This window comes from Amblyomma mixtum, chromosome 7 (genome assembly GCF_055824585.1).
Source record: "Amblyomma mixtum isolate Tamu chromosome 7, ASM5582458v1, whole genome shotgun sequence".
NCBI classification, from domain to species: Eukaryota; Metazoa; Arthropoda; class Arachnida; order Ixodida; family Ixodidae; genus Amblyomma; species Amblyomma mixtum.
The window spans coordinates 84,954,129-84,976,872 of NC_143018.1; the positions used below are offsets into that span (position 1 = coordinate 84,954,129).

Consider the following 22,744-nt stretch of genomic DNA (forward strand, 5'->3'; position numbering starts at 1 on the left):
CTCTTGGTCTTGCGTGTAAACAAGCATGATTATTTGAACTTTAAACTTTCTGGTAAATTTTAATTTGTCTGATGTTGTCTATTATTTTTATCTTCATTTCTCTGCCTTGTTTTTGCTGTTGCAAACAGATTATATGGGCCCCAAGTATTTTTTTTTAAAGTGATGTAAGCGGCGTGCGGTCTAATATTTTCACCGTAAAGTTGATCTCCAACAAATGTAATGGCTGAGAAATCAGAATGGCCCTCTTGCTGCACTGAGTTTCATCTGGGGGATGTTTTTCTTATTTTTTACCTTCTTTTTTGTGAGCTCAAGTTGGTGAAAAGACAAAGATGGGACTGACGGGGCTAAAGTCATACAGAGGCTCAGAATATTTGTAGCTCATTACATATGCAGCTGTAGTGGCATGCTGTTAATGACCTTCTATATGCTGGATGTCATCTACGTGCCAGATAGGAAGGAAGGAATGTTTGGTGTCAGGTCTAAGCTTTATTTAACTTTGACCTGCTGACTTTGGCACCCAATGTGTCAACAACATAAGAGGGACTGATTAGAGGCACCTTCATAATTTATTTACCCTTCTTGAAGGTGGCATCAGTGTAGAACTATGGAGTGAGGCATATCCATCGCATTCTGGTAAACTTTTTTTTTTCTTTGTGCAGGCTCAGTCACTGATGGCAAATCCAGCTCAGTAACACAAGAAAAATCGCGAGGAAGGCGACGGTTCCTGTGCCATGATTGTGGTTATGCTACAACTGACGTCACAAACTTCAAGCGCCACCAGAGGAGACACACTGGGGAGCGGCCCTTTGAATGCAGACATTGCGGCAAGAGCTTCGCAGTGAAGAGGACCCTGGTAGCCCACATTTACACCCACACGGGTGAGAAGCCACACAAATGCACGCATTGCAGCAAACGATTCACGCAGAAGGCCACCCTGATTGTGCACCTCCGTACTCACACAGGCGAGAAACCGTTCACTTGCAGTTACTGTCCCCAGGGCTTCACACAGCAGAGCCACCTAGTAGACCACCTTCGCACCCACACAGGAGAGAGACCATACAAGTGCACCCATTGCAGCAAGAGTTTCAAAGTGAAGTGTGCACTGGTAGGCCACCTTTGCATCCACACAGGCGAGAAGCCGCACCAATGTCAGCTGTGTCCCATGGTCTTTGCAAGGAGGTCGAACCTAAAGAGGCACGTACAAAAACAACACTAGAATTGAAAACTGCTTCGTCCTCACTTTTCCTCTCGGACGTTAGCGTGTAGGTAGCAAGTATCATGAACAGCATAACCATGCAAAAGTGTCCACTGTTCTATAAAGCCCTAGCGTGTTATTTTGCAAGCTTTCACTGGGGACCTAAAGTGAAATTAAGGTTGTCCATCAACGTGCTGTCTAACAAAGATTGTGCCGTGTTGCGATCTGCCATATTCGCAAGGAACATGTTTGATTTCGGGTTGAACGATTGCAAACACTCCTGGTTCTCTGCTCATAAAAATTGGAACGTCATGAGGAAAGTGCTCTAGTCACAAATAAGTGGGGTTGTGCAGTAAAACTTCATTTTACTTTCTAAAGGGGTGCTGTATGCTACCCAGCTCATGTGTGGTTCCTGCATCAAAGCATTTTCTAGGCTGCCTAAGAAAGCCAGAACAGAATATTGTATGCACTTTGAATATTCATTTGTGTTAAATTTGCACATGAGACATCATAATAATTCCTTTTTCATCCAAGATTGGTCTTGCTATTAGAGCATTGGGACTTTAAAATTTGTGTTGGGTTGGTGCAAACATGAAGTGAATTTTTGTCTTGAGATGATGCATTATCTTGATGCAAAGTTTTATGCTACTGTGAAAGAAAGGCACTGTTTCATTGAGTTCCTTTTTTAAGTATTTTGCCTGTTACATGCTTTGCAGCATATGAGAAGAATTTTGTTTGTCATTTATGCTGTGTGTTCTTTCCGGGTTGAAATAAAGCTGCAGTTTTGCTGGCATGGTTTCACACTATGGAGAAAGTAGCTGTTATTGCGGGGCTATATCATCTTACGCTGCCTCCTAAGACCAGAACCAACAGTTCTATCAGTAGTCGTAGCAGTAGTAGTAGCTTAAGTAATTAACAGTATTTGTGAGTGCTCAGAAAGCGCATGTAAAATGCATTGAGCAATTAACCCTTTCACTGCCAGGTTTGTTTACTCACAGCTGCACACGCCCTGCCGGGTTTTTTTTTTTCATGTTAGTTTCCTGGAAATTTTTTGGTAGTAACGCACTAAAATGCTCTGCAGGGCATGTAGGCATGTTTATTGAGGATAATCTTATAGATATTAGTTGTACTGAATCAAATCTTCCAGCACCAATCGTGCCTATCGGATTTCCTCTTCTTACGCGGATTTTTCGGTGGAAGGGGGACTTCATTGCTGACATCACTCGACAAGGCACTTAGGTGGGCTCCTTCCTTGTTTTCATTATCATTGGACTCTAAATTGACAAGCAGTTTTGAATTTCTTCGTCCGTCATAGCGCGGACGAGTGTGACACATTGCCTCACATGGCTCCTGTGTCGAAACCAAAACGAAGCGACTTAGGTGTGGAAACATGCGCGCTATCTGTTGTGTAAAATTTACCCTACAAGGTCTATGAGTTTATAGCGTCTCTCCATAGATGGCGCTACATGTTTGCATCGTTTTTTCTTGAGCCAGTATGAGCCAGCCGCCGCGGTGGCTCAGCGGCTATGGTGCTCGGCTGCTGACCCAAAAGACGCGGGTTCGATACCGGCCGCGGCGGCTAGAATTTCTTTGGAGGAGAAATTCTAGAGGCCCGTGTACTGTGCGATGTCAGTGCACGTTAAAGAACCCCAGGTGGTCGAAATTTCCGGAGCCCTCCACTACGGCGTCTCTCATAGCCTTAGTCGCTTTGGGACGTTAAACCCCATAAAACTAAAACTAAACTATCTTACACGAGTATTATCGGGAGCGGCAGGGGGTGAGTTAAAAAGCCAAAACGAGTTAACTCGGGAGAGGCAGGGGGTGTGCATATGTGGTAGCCCGAGTTATCTCGGGAGTGGCAGTGAAAGGGTTAAGCACAGTAGCTCGTGCATTAAAGCGAGGGTCAAAAGTTTTAAGTAAGCACTGCATGACGACATCTATATTTTTAATCGGGATGCAGATAAAGTTTAGAGCATGTAAAACATTTTTTTAAGCTTTAGATGTATACTTGGGCACTGTGAAGCACTAAAGAATTTTGTACAAATTGCATTAGCCTGCCACTGAATGAGTCTTTCCTTATGCCCATAAGCATGGGGACACCTAGCAACATTGTGCACAAACTTGTTTGGAACCATGGTATGGTCTTCCTTTTAACTATGCTCTCATCATATTTTGCATTTCTTCCCTACAGCCGTATGATGATGCTGCATTAAGTACTAGGAGGTGCCTGTCTGCACTGCTGGTGCTGCCACCTCTTGAGCACGAATGTAACCCGTTCTGCAATTCTTCAATTTTCTGCATACATACAAATCCCCTGCATGCAAATGTCAGAGTTGCCTATTCTGTTTCATGAACCTTTTTGCCTGTGCAAGTGCAGAAATTGCTTTTGTGCTATTTGTGTGACTTTTCTTTGCTACCAATAACAGTTTATTGGCCACCTGCATTAGGTTCTCGATTTTTTTTGCAGGTTACTAGCTTCTGAACTTGATGCTACTTTGCTGTGGGCCTTTTTTAATCTTCTCACTGTGCATAGAAAATCCATCTTGCATGTGAAACTCTTCGGGTATATGCTAAATGCTTGTCAACCTAGCCTAGGAACTCACATAACCAAAACAAGGTGGCTCACTGAAACATACCAGCATCTCTCAGAATGGTGGTGATGTACAGGCATTTTATAATAAGGGAGTAATTACTCATTTGCATCCACCCAGGCACAGCCATAGGGCTACAAATTCAATTCGCTCTCACCCTACCATAACCTTGCCGTCCCGGTTAGCTCAGTTGGTAGAGCGACTGCTCCGGTGAAGCAGTGGTCCCGGGTTCGAACCCCGGACCAGCACGAATTTTTCTTTAACTACGTAGTTTCTGAGGAAGCTGTATAGCTTTCCTTTGTAGCCGTATGGCTGCGCTTGGGTGGATGCCAATGAGTAATTGCTCCCTTATTACAAATTTACTCCACCTTGGAGGATTCCCCTAAACATTTGACCAACAGGCATTTTATCTGACTTTATTAAGTGACGAGAAACGGGCTCATTAGTGCTAACAGTGAGATGCTTTTCTGACTTTGGAATGTTCCGACATCTCAAATTATCCCTTTTGTTAATCATTTCTCTTCAGCACATGCCATCTTTCTGCACTCTGTGCTGTACCAGCTTGCCCAGATACAAAGTAGACTAGGTCCAGCTTCCAGTATTTGGAAATGAAGCTAGCTTCATTAGTAGTAGTAGTGATAGTAGCACAGCAATAATAAGTGGTTCTAGTGACAAGTCGTTTGTACGGTCTCATGAAATGGATTGAGCAGTTAACCGTACACATCTTTAATTTTGTTTTTTGTCGCACTATGGAACATTGCTCTGTTCATTTTTGCAAGCATGGGAGTGTGTAAACAATCGCAAGGAGGCAATGGCCCCAATTTCCTGAAGCCATGTTTCTGGGCATCTAAGATTAACTCAGAATTTTAGTTTTGTTATAAGTTTAGATGTTGCAAATATAGCAGCATGAAAACTACTTCTCTGTTAAAAGCATACTTGAGTGGAAAGCGATAAGTTCTGACTCTTCCCCAAAATTTGCTGCCTTTTTTGACATTCTAGATTCATGTTTTTTGCTGTCTATGGCTAATATTCACATTTCCACTCTTCAGTGAGAAATGCAAGAAAGACTTAAAGCAGATGTTTTGAATCTCCCACATGCTTGATTTATTTTCACACATCTTCTGACAGTGGACGCCTCTTTAAATCTGAAGAGTGTTGGCTTTGCACTCTTTTATATCTTGTTTGTAGCAACTAGCTGAATTGTTGTTTTGAATGTATATAAGAGCTTTCCGACTGGATGTAGCCCCTTGAATCCAGTCAGCTGAGTGCAAGTACCTGAATTCTTCAGCAAGCACTGGAATGACCCAGTTCTACTGCTGTCCACATTCACCTTTGGTATCCCTAGTCTCATGAAACACTGCAGTCATTTCCCTTCTTGGTCTTGCTTCCAGATTTGCACCGTGCGTCCTCAGCTTGTCGCAGTTCCAGTTGTGTTGATGTGGGAAGTCTTAAAGAGAAATGCATTAATTGTGGTTAGAACATGTCTGGGGTATATTTTCTTTTCTTTTTTTTTCAGGTTGTAAGCGGATCTTCTGAGATTTCCGACAAAGTGCGAAACACCACTCCAAAAATCAAATTACTTTGGGCCAAGACATTGTTACTTCCTTCCTTTTACACTGCAAGCAAAACTGTTTCACTGTGTCTTGGCAGTTGCTGTTGTGCGTTGGCACATTCACAAATTTGAGCAGGAGTGCTACATGATGCTTAGCAGCTTGCTAGTATTCCTATGGATTTACCTTGGATATCCTTATATTGATTTCATAGCTCCTGTTCTCCTCTAGCTGTTTCATACTTTTCCTTACCAGCGGTAGTGTTCCCAGGGTGCAGTGATTGCCAAGATGGTGGTTGCATTTGCCTAGAAAAAGTTTTGTAATAATTGTATCAGTGTTTTTTACAGGTATTGTAGCTGCGCAATGCACCTGGACTCTACAATAGCCCTGCTCGAAACGTGAAAATTTGACTTGGTCTTGCACGACACGGCGAATGGTAGGAGCCAAAGACGGGGTCGAGTCAGGAACTTGGCGGGCGGGGTCTTGAAAATGTGATATGAGAGACAGCTGGCGAGCGACCTCTTCACGAACGAAGGCTTTGATTTGGTTGAGAAGAGGGGAGTCCTCAGGAGAAGTACCACCCAAGGCCAGTGTAGAGAGGGCCTCGTCGCAGACATCGGCACGCCGTGTGGAAGCGCGCTGCTTGCGGAGCTCGTCATAGCTCTGGCAAAGCTTAATAACCTCACTGACGGTGGTAGGATTTTTCGCGAGGAGCATCTGAAATGCGTCGTCAGTGATGCCTTTGAGGATCTGGTGGATCTTGTCCGCTTCTGGCATGGCGGCGTTGACACGTTTGCAGAGGTCAACGATGTCCTCAATGTAACTTGTGAAGGTCTCGTCGGTGTGTTGAGCGCGGTCCCGTAAGCGCTGTTCGGCACGGAGCTTGCGCACCGCAGGGCGGCCGAATACTTCCGCAAAACTCTTCTTAAATACGGGCCAAGTGGGTAGGTCCGCCTCATGGTTTCGAAACCAGAGGTTCGCCACGCCCGTGAGATAAAAGATGACGTTACTCAGCTTGATAGTGTCATCCCATTTGTTGTAGCTGCTCACTCGCTCATACGATGACAACCAGTCGTCAACATCTTGGTCGGCAGTGCCACTGAAGAGGGCAGAGTCACGCTGCCGGATGGCGCCAGAACAAATGACGGTGGTTGAACTGGCCGCCGGTGTTGGGGCAGTCTCATTTGGCATGGTTGACACAGGCGGCGGCGTACGGCTCCGGAGTTCCAGGTTGGTAGGGGACGTACCCCGCACCTCCACCAATTGTAGGGGTGCGTTTATTAGGCGTCCTCAAGAGACCGAACCGCTGTGCAGGGTCTGGCAGCGTAGACGGGCGTAGCCAGCACCAAGAGAGAAGAGAGCGGGGGAACATCGTCGTCGTCACGCGCAGCGTACTGTCGGCGCAAAACTTCGTTGTCGTCAGGCGCAGCGCAGTGTCGGCGCATGGTGGTAGCGGAACCTGTCACACTTGGCACACTACACCAGATTGAATTCTTTTTTTTTTGCATGGCACTTTACTCTGAATTAGATGTGACCTTGCTTTGGGCCTGTATTGTGCTTGGGATGGCTCACAGGGGATGCATTCAACAGGCGAGTTGTATCACGGTGTATATAAACTAGTAGTGAAGCTTGCCTAAAATGTCATAGTACATCTGAAACGCACCTCGAGCCGTACAGGTTTCTCTTGGTCGAAGCAGTTAACCTGGCCAATTGTGACGTTTTAGAAAACTGAATTTATGAGTGCTAACATTTTAGGCAAGGATTTCGAAATAGTTTCCCAAGTTCACTTTTCAACGTCGTGTTTTCTGTCTTGTAGATTGTTTTTTCTTTAGCACATTCCATCTCTTCCCTCTCAGTTGGCAATATGTTGTTTAGCCAATATGCCAATATTGCCAATATTTCGTTTAGACTAGGTCTGCCTGTCGCTGTTTGCAAATGAACCTGACCTAAGAGTAGGAGCAGCAGCAGTGATAGCAGTAATAGTGATAATCTCTCTTCATCTGGGTGTGCTTGTAGTATTCAATTACCAGTTAAGTAGAGCTGCATGTGACATTCTGTTTTTATTGCACACATAATGCATTACTCTGTTAATTTTTGCAGGCATTCAAGCTAATATGAGAAAAGCAAAGAAAAACGCTTTGCGGCAAAATATGCCTCAAGGCAACTACTCTGCCTGACAGTCGTAGTCTAAAACGGCATGTTTTGGCAATTTTAACTTGTAATGAATGTGGGTACAGTGGGCCACTTCAAGTTTTTGCTAATGGTACCTCGGTTGGTGTTTGTGTGATTGAGTGACAACTGGGTTTTGGGCGAATGTTCCTGTAAGACATGCACATAAATGCACAAAGACAAAAGTGAGTTCAAGCTTCGTGATTGCGGTTCATAAAATATGCTATGGTATTGCACTTACATACCATTTGAAGTCTTTCCCCACAGCAATATATGAGATGAAGTCTCCTGAAACGAGCCTGTATTTATGCTGTGCTGCGTGAAGAAATGATTTGCCTTGTTGCTGTTATATTTCCAGAAATATGGCTGTCTTGCCACTTTATTATGATTGTTCTTTTTGCATCATATTTGCACTCTGAACATTAATGAGAGTCTGTGTATGAGTTGCGCGGCGGTGGCTTAGTGGTTATGGTGCTCGGCTGCTGACTCAAAAGACGAGAGTTCGATCCCGGCTGCAGCAGTCGAATTTCGATGGAGGTGAGATTTTAGAGGCCCGTGTAGTGCGTGATGAAAGTGCATGTTAAAGAATCCCAGGTGGTCGAAATTTCTGGAGCCCTTCACTACGCCGTCCCTCATAGCCTGAGTCGCCTTGGGACGTTGAACACCCATAAACCAAACAAGTGTATGAGTGTCAGGTGTGTAAACAGATCGAGGGTGGTGAGAACGCAAACTCTTAGACAAGAGGTATGTGCGGGGTTCAATCCAGTGTGGCTGGCTGCCCACCAGTGATGCGAAAGGTGCAAACTTTCCTCTGACCTAGTGCGCAGGTTATCTGTGGTGAAATGCTTGGAAAATGGGCCTCTGACCCCACCTTGGATAAGTGCAGATACTCTGTGCCACGGTGCACTTTGGTCGCGGCTACCCTTGATCCATAAGAATCCATCATGATCATCATGAATTCAAAGCAGGTTTGATAAGCGCCTTGCTTAGTCCTTTCTAAAATTCTTGACATGCCCTATGGCGAATATCATTTCTCAATAATAAGCAAAAGTGAGACGGATGCAGAAAATATCCAGTTTACATCACTGCATGCTTTGCAAATGGAAGTGACAAGTAAGACTGCAGCCTTGTGTATTTTGGTACTGCATCCCATTTTAAATGTGAAGAGTGTTGGATTTTCACTGTTTGCGTCTTGTATGTATACTGGGTATCAAGAGAAATTGTTTGGCAAATCAGTCATTTTAGGTTGATGCAGTCCCTGGAAGCAAATCTACACTGCTCAAGTATCTGAATCCTGCATAAAGCAGCTGAGTGATCCAGTTCGTTTGGTGTCTGAGCGCATCTGTGATATCCGACTTTCGATGAAAGCATTAGCTGAAGGCTCTTTTCTTTCTGCAACATTCTGCATTCGCATCAGCCAACCTTCGCTTTTCACAATATCGCTTGTTGTGCAAATGAAGGCTGGAAAAGAAAGTGCATGTATATGGACACTTTTGTTGGGTTTTATGGGGTTTAGCATCCCAATGTGACTCGGGCTATGAGGGATGCCGTAGTGCATGGCTTGGGATAATTTCGACCACCTTGGCTTCTTTTATGTGCCCTGACATCACACAAGTGCATGAGGCTGTAGCATTTCAGCTCTAATGAAATGTGACCATCGAGTGTGAAATTGAACCAGCATGTTTCAGGTTGGCAGTAGAGCATCATAACCACTGATCTACAGCGGCAGCTTTGAATAGAGATGGAGAGCTTTGGCTGAAAATAATTTTTCTTTTCTTTATTTTTTTTTTCAGATCCTAAGCCTTTCTTCTGGTATCTTCAATGAAGTTCAAGTCCCATCATATTTTTGACTGCTTTTGTGCAAATTATTTTGCTTGCTTTTTCCTACTGCAGTTCAACTTGTGCTCTGATGAGCATTGTCTTATGCAAATTTGTTGTAATAATCTGCGGCTGATTAATTTTGTACTTCAAGTTTTGATGTCAGGCTTTGGCATCTCCCCACTATTTATAAATTTTGCCCCACATATTTAACTTTACTTTCACCAGAGCAAATGCTCTCCTCCCATCTCGCACCTTCTCTACAGGTAGGATTGCAGCTTTGAGTCAAAGTATTCCTCAGATGCACGATGTACTTTTTGCACATTTTCACGAAGATAGTTGCACATGCTCGGAGTACTTTCTTTGATGACCAAACTGACATTGTTAACGGGTGGAATAGGTGGTAGAAAGATTGTAGAACTGTGATAATCATGTGGGTAGCATCGGTGCATTGTCAGGTGTCTCAGTGCTGCAGCGTTGAAACCACACTTGTCATGTGCATGTCATGTTTTTAGGGTGCGTGTCTGAGATTGTCTGAACTTTGGTGGCCTTATTTCTTTGACGAGATTTGAGCCGTGATATATTGAATGTATCCAATCTGTGGATTTAAAACAATAAAATGAGCAAGAAAAAAGCCTGACACAGGGCACACCTTGAGTTGTCCATTTTTTTTCTGTTCTATGTATCTCCAGTACCGTGGTGTTGCATTATAACTAGTTTGGACGACAAATATGGTTAACCAGGTGTCCCCAAAATCTGGCTTATGAGCACTGAGCGGTGTGATTGTGTCAGGAGGCCCGTAAATATGCCGCTGTTCAGACATTGTGCTATGCCGTGCTTTGCCATTGAAACTCATGGAATCAAATTTTCTTGCACAGATGTGAAGTGTGATATTGAGGCAGCCTTCTGCACATGGTCTTAGGTGTAAACAACCATGATTATTAGAACTGCTTTAAACTTTCTGATCAATTTTAATTTGTGTGAAGTTGTGTATTATTTCGCATCTTCATTTCTTTGCCAAGTTTTTGCTGTTTTTCAAGCAGATTATATGGGTCCCGTAGTTTTAAGTCATGCAAGTGGCGTGTAGTTTGATATTTGCACCGTAAAGTTGATCTCCGAAAAATGTAATGGTTGGAAAATCAGAGTGGTCCCCTTGCTCCATGAAAATTCATCTGGTGGATGTTTTTCATATTTTTACCTTTTTTTGTGAGCTCAAATTAGTGAAAATACAAAGATGGGACAAACGGTGCTAAAGTCATACAGAGGCTCAGAATATTTGTAGCTATTTACATATGCAACCACTTTTGTAGTGGCATGCTGGTAATGACATTCTGTATGCTGGATGTTATCTGCGTCCCAGCTAGGAAAAAGGAATGTTTAGTGTCAGGTCTAAGCTTTATTTAAGTTTGACTTGCTGACTTTGGCACCCAATGTGTCAACAACATAAGAGTGACTGATTAGAGGCACCTTCATCATTTATTTACCCTTCTTGAAGGTGGCATCAGTGTAGAACTATGGAGTGAGGCATATCCCTCGCATTTTGGTTAACTTTTTTTTTTCTTAACGCAGGCTCTGTCACTGATGGCAAATCCAGCTCGCCAACAAAAGAAAAAACGCGAGGAAGGCGACAGTTCCTGTGCCAAGATTGTGGTTATGCTACAACTGTATACACAAACTTCAAGCGCCACCAGAGGACACACACTGGGGAGCGGCCCTTTGAATGCAGACACTGTGGCAAGAGCTTCGCATTGAAGGGGAACCTGGTAGCCCACATTTACACCCACACGGGCGAGAAGCCACACAAATGCACGCATTGCAGCAAAAGATTCACGCGGAAGGGCGGCCTGATTGTGCACCTCCGAACTCACACAGGCGAGAAACCGTTCACTTGCAGTTGTTGTCCCCAAAGCTTCACTCAGCAGAACCACCTAGTATACCACCTTCGCACCCACACAAGAGAGAGACCATACAAGTGCACCCATTGCACAAAGAGCTTCAAAGTGAAGTCTGCACTGGTAGACCACCTTCGCATCCACACAGGCGAGAAGCCGTACCAATGCCAGCTGTGTCCACTATCCTTTGCGTGCAGGTCGAACTTTAAGAGGCACATGCAAAAAAACACTAGAATTAAAAAGTGCTCCTTCCTCACTTTTGCTTGCAAATGTTAGCGTGTAGGTAGCAAGTATCATGAACAGCATAGCCATGCAAAAATGTCCACTATTTTATAAAGCCCTAGCTTGTTATTTTGCAAGCTTTCACTGGTGACCTAAAGTGAAGTTTGTCCATCAACGTGCCTTCTAACAAAGACTGTGCTGTGTTACGGTCTGCCATATTGACAAGAAGCATGTTTGATTTCGAGTTGAACGATTGCAAACACTTGTGGCTCTGTGCTCATAAAAATTGGAATGGCATGAGGAAAATGATTAGTCACAGATAAGTGTGGTTGTGTAGTAAAATTTCATTTTACTTACTATAGAGGTGCTGTGTGCAACCCAGCTCTTGTGTGTTTCCTGTAGCAAAGCATATTCTAGGCTGCCTAAGAAAACCAGAACAGACTATTGTATGCACTTTGAATATTGACTTGTGTTTAATTTGCACATGAGGCATAATAAGGATTCCTTTTGCATTCAAGAGTGGTATTGCTATTAGGGCTTTGGAACATTAAAATATGTGTTGGGTAGGTGCAAACACGCAGCAAATTTTTGTCTTGAGATGATACATTACCTTTGTGCAAAGTTTCAAGCTACAGTGAAAGACACTGTTTCTTTAATGTTTGAGTTACATTTTGAAATATTTTGCCTGTTAAATGGTTTGCAACATGCACGAATTTTGTGTTTAATATTTGTGCTATGTGTTCTTTCCTGGTTAAAATAAAACTACAGTTTTGCTGAAATGTTTTCACATTATGGAGAATGCAGTTGTTGCATTGTTATTTCACCTAATGCTACCTCCTAAATAACATTGTCTAATTTTAGTGTACAGGAGAGTGGCCAAGCTTCAAGTAAAAGGGTAGAAGTTTGGACAAGTTCGTATGGTGTCATGGTGAATATGCCTGCGTGAATGACATAGTCGTGAAAGGAGATAATACAAGTGCTGTCCCCATCATGTTCCTGTTTTTCGTGCTGGTAGGTTTGCCATGATTTCAAGTAAAATTTATAATTGCAACGTTTCCAATGAGGGACAGAAATGTTGCCCAGTTGATGCCTTTCAGATTTGTGCAGTTATAGATGCATAAAAGGACCAAGAGAGTGTCAGGTATCGTTTATGTCCAGGCATTATGTCAGTCGGTAACTTCTTTGTAGTATAATAGTAATTCCCATCTGCTCTGTATGTGTCCCTACGTTAAAAGTATGGACTGCACCCTTGTTATATGTGGTGACTTGAATTACAGATTTTCATATAAGAGACGAGCTGCTTAGCAACCATTTGCATATTGCAGTGTGCCTTACCATGTAGTGTTTCAGCAGTAAATGTCATGGTGTACAGAGCGTAATTGCATTTATTAGATATATTGCTCAGTTGACAGGGGCTTGGGCAGCCCTAAACCCAGAAATGTGCATGGTTTGCCTACTGTGCCAAAATATATTGAGCATTACACCATGTGCCACTTTCAGCAATTGGGCAAAATACGAATATGTGGAACACACTTCATTCTTTATGAGATTAGACACACAGACATTATCAGAGCAGTTGGTCGTTAAGGGAACACATAGGTAAAAAAAATGACAGCTTTTGCCTAAAAATAACTTTTTGCATTCTTGCTTGCTTTATTTGTTCCACAAAAACCCCTAAAGGCCCTCACTATGAGGGTATTACATGAAGGGTGTCGAAAGTGGAGAAGTACCAGGATGCAGTGTAAACTTGCAATTACAGCAACGTGGCAAACAAAACAATAAAGAAAGCTAGAAAAACAAAGAGATGGATAGGCTGCAGATATCAAAATGTGGCAGAAATACAACATAAAATGTGGACATATCAAAGAAAGGAACATAAATACAAAATATGAAAATTATAAACACAGACGGTAAGCAGACGAAAAGTATCTGGAAAACTGCAAGGCTCTTACTTTTTTAAAGCCCTTGAAATATTGTTGCATTCATTTCAGTCGCGATATTAAATGACAGCCGATTCAAGTCAATAATGGTTTTAGGTAGGGAAGATTTGGCAGATGTTTTTGTGTGGCATATGGTGCGCTTGGTCTTCAAAGATTGGTCACAGCGCGAATGGAAGGACTGCTTAGGGGGAGTAAAAGAAATGATTGTGAAGCAATTAACAATGATAAATTACTCTGAAAAAGTGTTAGGCGAACAAGCTTGCGACAGCGAGAGCAGTGATCTCATCCAGCCTGTGCTTTTAACACCATGACACCCCTGAAACTTGAGCAATTTGAAGAAATGAAAAGATGATCACTATTTCGCAGGGATTAGATATCTATGATGTAGGATTTCTCTGGGTCCCATATTGCTGAGGTGTATTCAATTTTAGGTCCAATCAAACCAGTATAAGGAAGCATAGGCACCAAGTTTTTAACCTGCAGGAGGGGGGGGGGGGGGGCATTTAGCACCCTCTCTCTTTTTCATTCACCCTCCCCCCCCCCCCCCCCCCCTTCCTCCAGGCATGCTCCTAGGCGAGAGATATTTATTTTACTCTCAGAATACAGAGTACATTACAGAGGGGAACAGCAATTCATAGCAATATAGAAGATAAAAAAACGGTAAGGGAGCCAAGTACTGATCCTTGAGAAACCCCATAACCAAGAGGTACGGTAGAGGAATCGGCGTCATTAATGCTGATAAATTCAACATGAGAAGAAGGAAATCCTCAGATCTAGTTAAGAACTGCGGGGTCATTGTTCAGCACACTTAGTTTATGTATTACCAGTGAGTTATTAACTTTATCGAATGCTTTAGCAAAGTCGAGAAATAAGCAGTAAAGATGAAAAAGCGGTGTCCAAATAGAAGTGCAAGTCGTAAGTGAAGGAAAGTTTAGGGTTTATGGTTTCTGGGTGTTGAACATCCCAAAGCGACTCAGGCTATTAAGGAAAGTAGTTGAATCTCACAAGAGAAAAACTTTCGGAAGCCAAGCTCTGTTAGAGAGAAGAAATTGTTATGCTCCAGAAAATTAACAAGATGTGTAAATATATCTGCCATTATTTTGCATGCTATTGATCTCAAAGATATGGGTCAATGGTTGGATAAATTCGGATTATCTCCGGCTGTATGTACTGGTATGACCACAGATGTCTTCCAGTCTTCAGTAGTACACCATGACGATACGATAGTGAGAATGTGCATTTCATGATGGCAGAACTATACTCTTTAGCATTCCATATAAATTTGCCATTTATACCATCAATTCTGCTAGAAGATGTTAATTTGAAATCGATAATCGGTATGATGCCTTGTAAGTCGAACATGGTGGGATTCATTGCAAAATGATTGCACAGCTGGAGATCGGGATGTCGGATAACATTGGATGAAGAAGGAAACAACTTAACGAAAGTATAATCTAATACAGTAGCACAGAGGTGGTCGGGAGCAGGTTTGCCGGTGGGTGCAATAACGACACTTTATTGGTGTTTCCTGGTTTTGGGGGTTAGTAATTAAGACGAGTGAATGCTCTGCTAAGCATGGTAATCGAATCTGACTCCATCGTAAAACTCATGCTTCCCGTTAATTGACGGCGACTACACATCGTCGAAGTTGCAGCACATTGCTCATCCATGGGTCCGTTGAAGGTAAGCACATGTTGCATGCAGTTGTGGGAGTGCCGTCGGCTCTGCATACGCAACTGTGGCGAAGCGCAGCGAGTCACGTGATTCGATATACCCACTGAACACAGTAACGTCTTCGCAAGCGAGACATCTTGCCGACAGAGGTCTTAAAAACATCGTCTGGAAAATATTACGAACGTTTTATATGTTTCTAGCAAGGACATCTTTAAACATCTTGTAGCTTTCCTGTAGCAGGGCTAATGCATCACAAATTTTGGGATATAAGACGTTGTGCAAGCTGTCCACAAGATGTCTTTTATAGCGTTTATTATTCTTCTTTAAACAGCTAGAATTATAAGGCATTCTGCGAGACATTCAAGGTCTAGGCAGGACTTCTAACAATATTTTGTAGCTCTCCTATAACACTGCAAATTTTGCAATACAAGACGTTGCACAAGATCTGAACAAGATGTTTATAACGTTATCTATACTTTTCCAAATAGATACTTACACACCAGTTAAGAAATTTAAAGCACCATGCAACAGCTGCTCTACATTTTATAAAAAAAAGTGCCCCCTACCCCCCCCCCAGAAAAGAAAGGAAGCAAGGTACTTAAATGAAAAATGAGTTGTAGTCACGCTTTCAGCAGAATAAAATTTTATTTCACAACTTTAAGAAAACAAGAACAGACCACATACCATGCACAGTTGTGCACTTGCACAAGACTGCAAACATATGCAAACACATAAGTCCTTATTTTTATTAAATCTTGAGTAACCTGTCATATTAATATTAAAAAAAATACAATAGCAACCTGTTACAGCAGAGCTGCACTACAGCTTACAACAATACAGCACAAACTGCTATGCAGAGTATTAAATAGCACAGGGGCCCATTTACTCAGATTGCAGACTAATACAAGTCAAGAATGTATACAAAAGTAAAGTGCACATGTATTTCAGTGCACATATGACATAATGTTGCACTCACAAGATGCTTTCAAGGCACAGGTTAATTTTCCAAGACCCTGCTAGGGCTTAAGAAACTGTCTGCACAATAAAAAGAGACTGCAAAGCGAGATTTGTGTACAGGGGCTTACAGGCAAAACAAGAGCAAAGTTCACATCAAATTTGAAAACATTGGAAATGGCTTGACAAACGCTTTAAGCAAGAAAATAAGGCACAGTATAAGTTATGCTTGGAGGTATTCTTACAGAACAGTATCACATTTTGTCCAACGAACAGGTTCAAATACACAGATCAAATGAGCATAGACCCATTCCAGCACTTGTGCAATTAGCAACAGTTATATATATAGATGCTGGCAATGGCTTGGCAAAACTCAATTTCACTAAAATGGACGGCATGATAAACATACATTAATGCCTAGAGCTGTTTTTCCACATCAGTATCAGAGAATGTAGGCAGAAAGCCATTCTCCACTAAGGCAAGACTAAAAAGAAAAAGTCAGCAAAGAAGAATTTGTTAACCCTTAACATGACTAGAACAGTTTGCAAAAAAAAAAATCTGCACCTTTCAGGACAGGGGCTCCGTGCAATAGAGGCACCTGCTGATGCAGTTGCATAAAAACAGAACAAAAAGAAAAACAGCTACAATTAGAAGTGTTCTAAATCAGTATCACGGGTGTAGCCAGGAAGCGATTCAAGGACTAAGACAACAACTAAAAAAAAAAGAAACAAAAGCAGCATTTGTTAACCCTTAACATGACTAGAACAGTTTGGAAAAAAAAAATCTGCACCTTTCAGGACAGGGGTTCGAGACACAGGGGAGGCACTTGCTGGTGAGGTTGCACAGAGAGAAAAGCAGCTCTGTCGAGAGCTGTTCTAATCAGTACAACGTTATGTGGCTAGGAAGACATTCCCCCACTAAAGCAACAGGTTTAAAAAAAAAGGTCTTCAGCTTTCAGTACATGGGTCCTCACACGCAGCATCCAGATCAGGGGCTCGATAGAGGGGAGGGACCTCCTTATGTAGTCCTGTAGGGGTGTTGAGAATTGCAGTGCTAGATTAGTGTTCTGGCCATTCATAATGAAATTCATGATCAGCGTAACTACAGCCACTGAGCTCAAGGACAAGCCCATTTCTGAACACTACAGCATGCAGTGATATGGAGAAAGACTACAGCTGACAGCATCATGATTTATACCCATTACACTTCACAAAACAGTCACTCCGAAGCAACTAATTTAAAAGGGTACGTTGTTGGGACAGTTGGTCAGGCATATCTTCAAAGTATACTGCACACACAAAAACAAGGACGAGAAAATACACACAACAAGCGCAGAGCAACTAACAAGCAACCAAAGCTGCTAACCCACACAGGATAGAGAAAAGTGCTCTTTTAACCGCGAATGCCATTTAAGCTCCACAAGCAGAGGTCCACAATGGCAGCTACCTTTTTCATACGAATGAGCACAATATTTCATGCTGGATTTGCCACCTGCTGCCACTGAACAAAAACTATGGCACTGAACGGGCATAAAAGTTACAGCTGCAGAAAACGGTAGCACTGCATCCATCCCTTCTCAGGCATGTAGCCAGAAATTTTTTTCAGGAGGCACCAAAATTGATAATTTTGCCAAGCAGGGGAGGCGAGGAATACCCATTAGGAACACTGACAAGAGAGCATAGCATGCCCCCTATGGAATAAGTCTGCTAGGGAAGCTGCAGTATTTATTTCTCTACTGAATACTGTAGCCCTAAGCCCAAGCAAAAAGAGCATGTACAATAAAAAAAGCAGATGAACGTCAAAACTAGTTAGACCAGAAAATGAAAATGAAATAAAAAAGTAGAAAGCTTTCGTACCTTTTGGCTGCATTTTTGACACGGGCTGAACAATTTTTCAGCCATGCCATTACACCATCTCGTATATCTTTTAATGTCGCTTGTGACATGCTTTGCATCTGGCTTACTGCTTCTGCAGATAAATAGTAAATTGTGGACATTTTTAGAAATACATGACAGTACATGTCATACTTAAAAGGAATACGAGAAATTATTAAATTTGCTCCTAATGCGGATAAAAGTAGCCTTCACCGTGAATCAGAAACATGGCATCAGACTCCTCTCGAGCACTTATTGGTCTATTTTTCCCCACTTCTGGTAAAGGCTACTTTTCTCAAGTTACAACTTGGTTTAACCATTTCTCGTGTCATGTCAGCAAATACCTGCAACAATTTTTTTAAAAGTGCAGTCGATTTAATATTCTGAACAAGAAGTGAACTGGAAATCAAATTTGGCTCACTTAAGGGAAGCCTTGTTATTACACTGCAGTTCATATTACAGATTCCTCCACACACTTTCAAGGTAATAAATGTTCAGTTGAAACAAATTTCCATTACTTTTTAATCAATGGTTTGGCACCTTGCCGCAGTCATGGCTGGCTATATAGCTGTATGAATTTTCATATATTCTAGTACTATTGTGATTCTTGAACAAAAGGAAAGCTGGCTGTGTACAGGTGTGGCACTATTAAGCACACAGCCTTGGACACACGAAGGCACACCCTTGTCACATGGGAGCATGCCATGCAGCCTGGTCTGCAGCTCATCTCTAGCGATGACGACCATGGCCCAGCTCTGCTGCAGTCCGACACAACCAGGAGTGTGATAAGCAGCGTGGGACTGGGTCAGTCTGCTGCTAAATGACATGCATTCTCTTTAGATGCCTATACTCTACATGGAGAGCTCAAGTTTACTGTGCTGCGACGACTACAAGGTGGTCTTGGAAACGCAGGAATTAATTACGCCAATTACACCAAAAATTAAATACACCTAAACTACAGGCACCCACATATTTGTCTACAGTGCTGGATCAACAAGCTCTATTGAGCATTATTCATCACTGTCTTAGTGTATTATTTTTTCAGACACCGAGAAACTAGTTAAAATCATTGCAAACATCTACGCACAAAATTGTGTTCTCTACACCACTCATAACTGACAGCATTGTACTCTGTAGTGCGTGGCTCAAGTGCTTGCAAGAGGTGTGTGGATGACAGTACAAAAATCTCCCACTGTGGCGACTGAATGTGCAAATTTAAAAGCTACTCCAGTGTAGTTTATAAGCTTACTAGTTGAAATGGCTGACTTCACTTCTAATATTCACTATTACTGACAATACCTCAGTTCATTTTTCTAATCTGAGTATTTTTACTCCTTCACTACAAACACTTCACCATTCAGCCACCATAATCTCGAATCAATTTATTTTGCATTAAAAAAGTCAATTAGAACATTCCAACCGGATGAGAATATAAGGCATACCAGTCGTATGCATAAAAATTAAAGATAAAGGTGGATCATTCCTGGTTATCCCTTTTTGCTTAATTTAGTGAAACTAAGCCCCATACAGCATTCACCGGAGTTAAAAAAAAAATCAAACCCAGAAGAAGCCAATTTACATAGCAATTCATCCACCTGAAGGCTTCCATTAGCAGAGAGCCATGTTACCTTGTTTGCCCCATGACGCACTAAATATACAGCTTAACATTATTATTTCACTAAAGAAAGAGGCTAAGGACTCACTCTGAACAACAACGAAAAGGCGCAGGTCGGCAAATGCTTTTTTTACCCTTTTGGCCGTAGAGGCTGAATTTTTGGCCAAGTTCATTTGTCAAAAGCCGTGCCAATATGCGCGCTGTCGCTGAATGCGGGTTGTTTCCGCCCGTACTGGCAAGCTGACTGACCTGCATAAAGAACCCGGTAAGCCAGAAAAACATCCATTTTTCGAAGTAGCCACAGCTGTGCACCTGCCACTAAAAAAATTTCTCATACAGCCATCAAAAGCATCCAAATGGATTAAATAAGAAGGGAAAGTAAAGCTGCCTCTACAACAACAAAAAAGAAAACTAATGCACAGATGAAATATGCAAGACTAAGCACTGCTTGCATTATTTTTAATGAAGCACAAGGTATTGATTTCACATTTCTAGGTAAATGAGGTTAGGTATGGTTGCTGCTGCCAAACATTACAACTCAATTATTTTCATCTTAACTGCAGTGGAGTGGAAGGTGCAAGCACAAGATGACATCTTTGAGCATACTCTTCTCATGCGCTCACCAGTCAACTTAAGAGGCAAGAAATCTGCCTTGAGCTTGTTTCCACTCCGCTGCACACAACTTCCGAGACGAAGTTTAACACTATCCACTAAAATCTAAAACTCATGTGCAGCTCAATTAACTGATGTTACCTGCATGCAAAAAATGTTTAAGCAAATGAGTTTAATTATACCATCTCAGTACACAGTGCCTGGCTCGCCTCCAGCTTTTTTTCAATCTCAACGACATCCTGTTCAGTTTTTAAAGGCAGCATGGCAATGATGTTGTCTGCGCAGCCCTGGTGCACTTCTTTCACAGAAAGCATTTCCTTTATAGCCCTGACTTCCTTCTTGAGAACACACAACTCTCGCAGGACAAGCAGAGAGGTATCTGGAAAAGCAACAATAAAGCCATAAAAATGGGCGCACAAACACCTCCAGAATGCGACTGTCCTCGCTCACAAGGTTCTGTATTTCAAATCAATGAACATTTGTTTTTTTTTTAGCACATGCATGCCTTACGCTCCAATTTTTTACCTGCTTGTTCTGAAAATATTAATAATACTGTAACTGCAAACAGCAGACTATTCAATACGTAGCCAGGCATTATTAATGATGCTGCACATTTGTTGATGGACTACGCATCTCCGCCTCCATCTTATGCAGAAAGGGTACAAAGCTAGGTCACATGGAGTTGCTAAGCATGTCTTGAAACCTAATGGCGTTCAGTGAAGCTAAGAAAGCCGAGAGCCCGAGGGTTAGTCTACGAAATGCCCCTGCTGAGTCACCCTTGGCTTGCAAACAGAAAAAAAGCAAAGTAATGAAAGACACAAAATGAAATTTGATAGTAAATTTGTTACATTGTTACACATACCTTGTGCAGAGCAAGGCACCAAATCATGTTGGCCACTTCCAGGAGGTGACTCCACAACAGGTGACTGCACGGGCACTAATATTTAAAACGCACAAAAATCCGTATTTAATCATAAACTTTCTCAAAAAGTTTCTCATGCAAAGCAAACTTATGAATCTGTTCTGATGTGGATGTTTGCCATTAGTAGGCAGCATGTGGTAACCCTTACTCTGTGTACTTTTGCAATTCTGATGCCCTACAGGTCATTAAACTTTCATTTATAAACCTGCTGCAAGCAAGAGAGCATTATGTTTTAGATGTGTTTTTTGCAGAGTCTGATATTTCCTTGTCACAAATCCTTTCAGAGAGCTGCACTGCACTTTCTTGACAAAGCTGAAGTTTTGGTTAATCTTGCATATTAAGCCTCCTTAAAATGTAACCTATAATAGCAAACTAAACTCCTGTTTGGGCTTAGTTCTTTCATGTTGCGTACTGCCAAGCACTTTAAATATTTTATTTACCTGATGGCACTATATCCAAGCAATTAAATTTAAGACACAAAGCTTTAACCATTTGTTAGGAGCATGCAAGCAAATACCATTCTAACCTGAATGGCCTTGATGACTTGGAGGAGACTGAGTGGCAACTTCTGAACCGCGTTCCTCGATAGGCTCTGCAGGGGCAGTTTAATTCATGTCGCGGCCATTTCGTGGCATATATACGCCACGAAATGCGCGCGACATGAATTAAACTGCCCCTACAGAGCCTAGCAGAGCCAGCAGCGTGAACGGCGGGGCTAAGACAACGAGAAGCACGACTTTCGTAGTCCGCAAGCAAACGAATCCGTCTACAGCATGCCAAACGGCATTAACTGCGAAGAAAGACTGCTGTCGCTCGCTCTTCACAACAAATCCTCCGAAAAAAATGCGGCTGATAACTAAAGAACGGCAATTCACATAGTAAAGACGGGGATCCCGCTCATTATCAATGTTTTCCCGGCCGATCCTATGCCTGCAGCGAAACCTTTCGGCAAGCCGCATTGCTTTTTCCGGACTGAATGACGAAAAACCTTTGCCCACTGCCTCTTCGGTTGAAGCAACCGTAAGCGTAACGGAAACTCGGCGTCGCCGCAAGTCGGTATGCCGCATGGTATGCCGCAACGCGTAGACGTCAAAGCTGGCGAACCGCTTCCCGCCATGCTTCCCGCCAAACAGCGCGCGCTGGATGGATGGATGGATGGATCAACGTTGGGATGGATGGATGGATAGGAGCGCTCCTTTTGAAACGGGGTGGTGGCAATTGCCATCATGCTAACACGTGACCACAGTGACCACAGCGCCTCAGCCAATGGGAGGCTCGATCCGGCCGCGCTCTAGGCGACAGGAACCGGAAAGTTCAAAGCTTCTCGCTACTTCCGCTCTTTTTCGTCAAAGGTGTGGGCGTGCGGGGGTGCGGGCGCGAAAACTCACTCTTGTAGTTCCGTGTTCGGCGAAAGTAGTGCGTTGTATGTGCGTATGTTCACGCTCATTGGTGCGAAATGCAGCGACTGTGTCAGTGTTACTGTTTTCCCAAGTCGGCAGCGTCCGCATAAGTTTTCTTCTTTTGAACTCCACGTTCGAACTTCTTTTGGCGCGCTCTTTGTTGGAGCAGTAATAACAATAATACGGCCGGGCGTTGTCAGAGAGTGTTCGAACGTTGCAAAGCGACTTGTCAAGAGAAGACTGGCGGCTAAATTGGTAAGTCAGTGTACTACAGTCATTGATCCTCGACTACGAGAAAAAAGAAATGGCCCATCCA

General features: G+C 42.7%; 1 protein-coding gene across 1 annotated transcript in view; it reads left to right on the plus strand.

The window, feature by feature from the left end:
• Positions 1 to 649: 649 nt before the first annotated feature.
• LOC149336686 (uncharacterized) overlaps positions 650 to 22,744 on the plus strand; it is a gene marked incomplete at its 5' end in the record, with an annotated part of 36,109 nt that continues 14,014 nt past the window's right edge. The window contains 4 exons of the mRNA XM_089554208.1: positions 650 to 1,208; positions 10,848 to 11,406; positions 18,517 to 18,661; positions 20,978 to 21,028. Of these exons, the coding sequence (XP_089410334.1) occupies positions 650 to 1,208; positions 10,848 to 11,406; positions 18,517 to 18,661; positions 20,978 to 21,028 (1,314 nt within the window). The remainder of the gene's footprint in view (positions 1,209 to 10,847; positions 11,407 to 18,516; positions 18,662 to 20,977; positions 21,029 to 22,744) is intronic.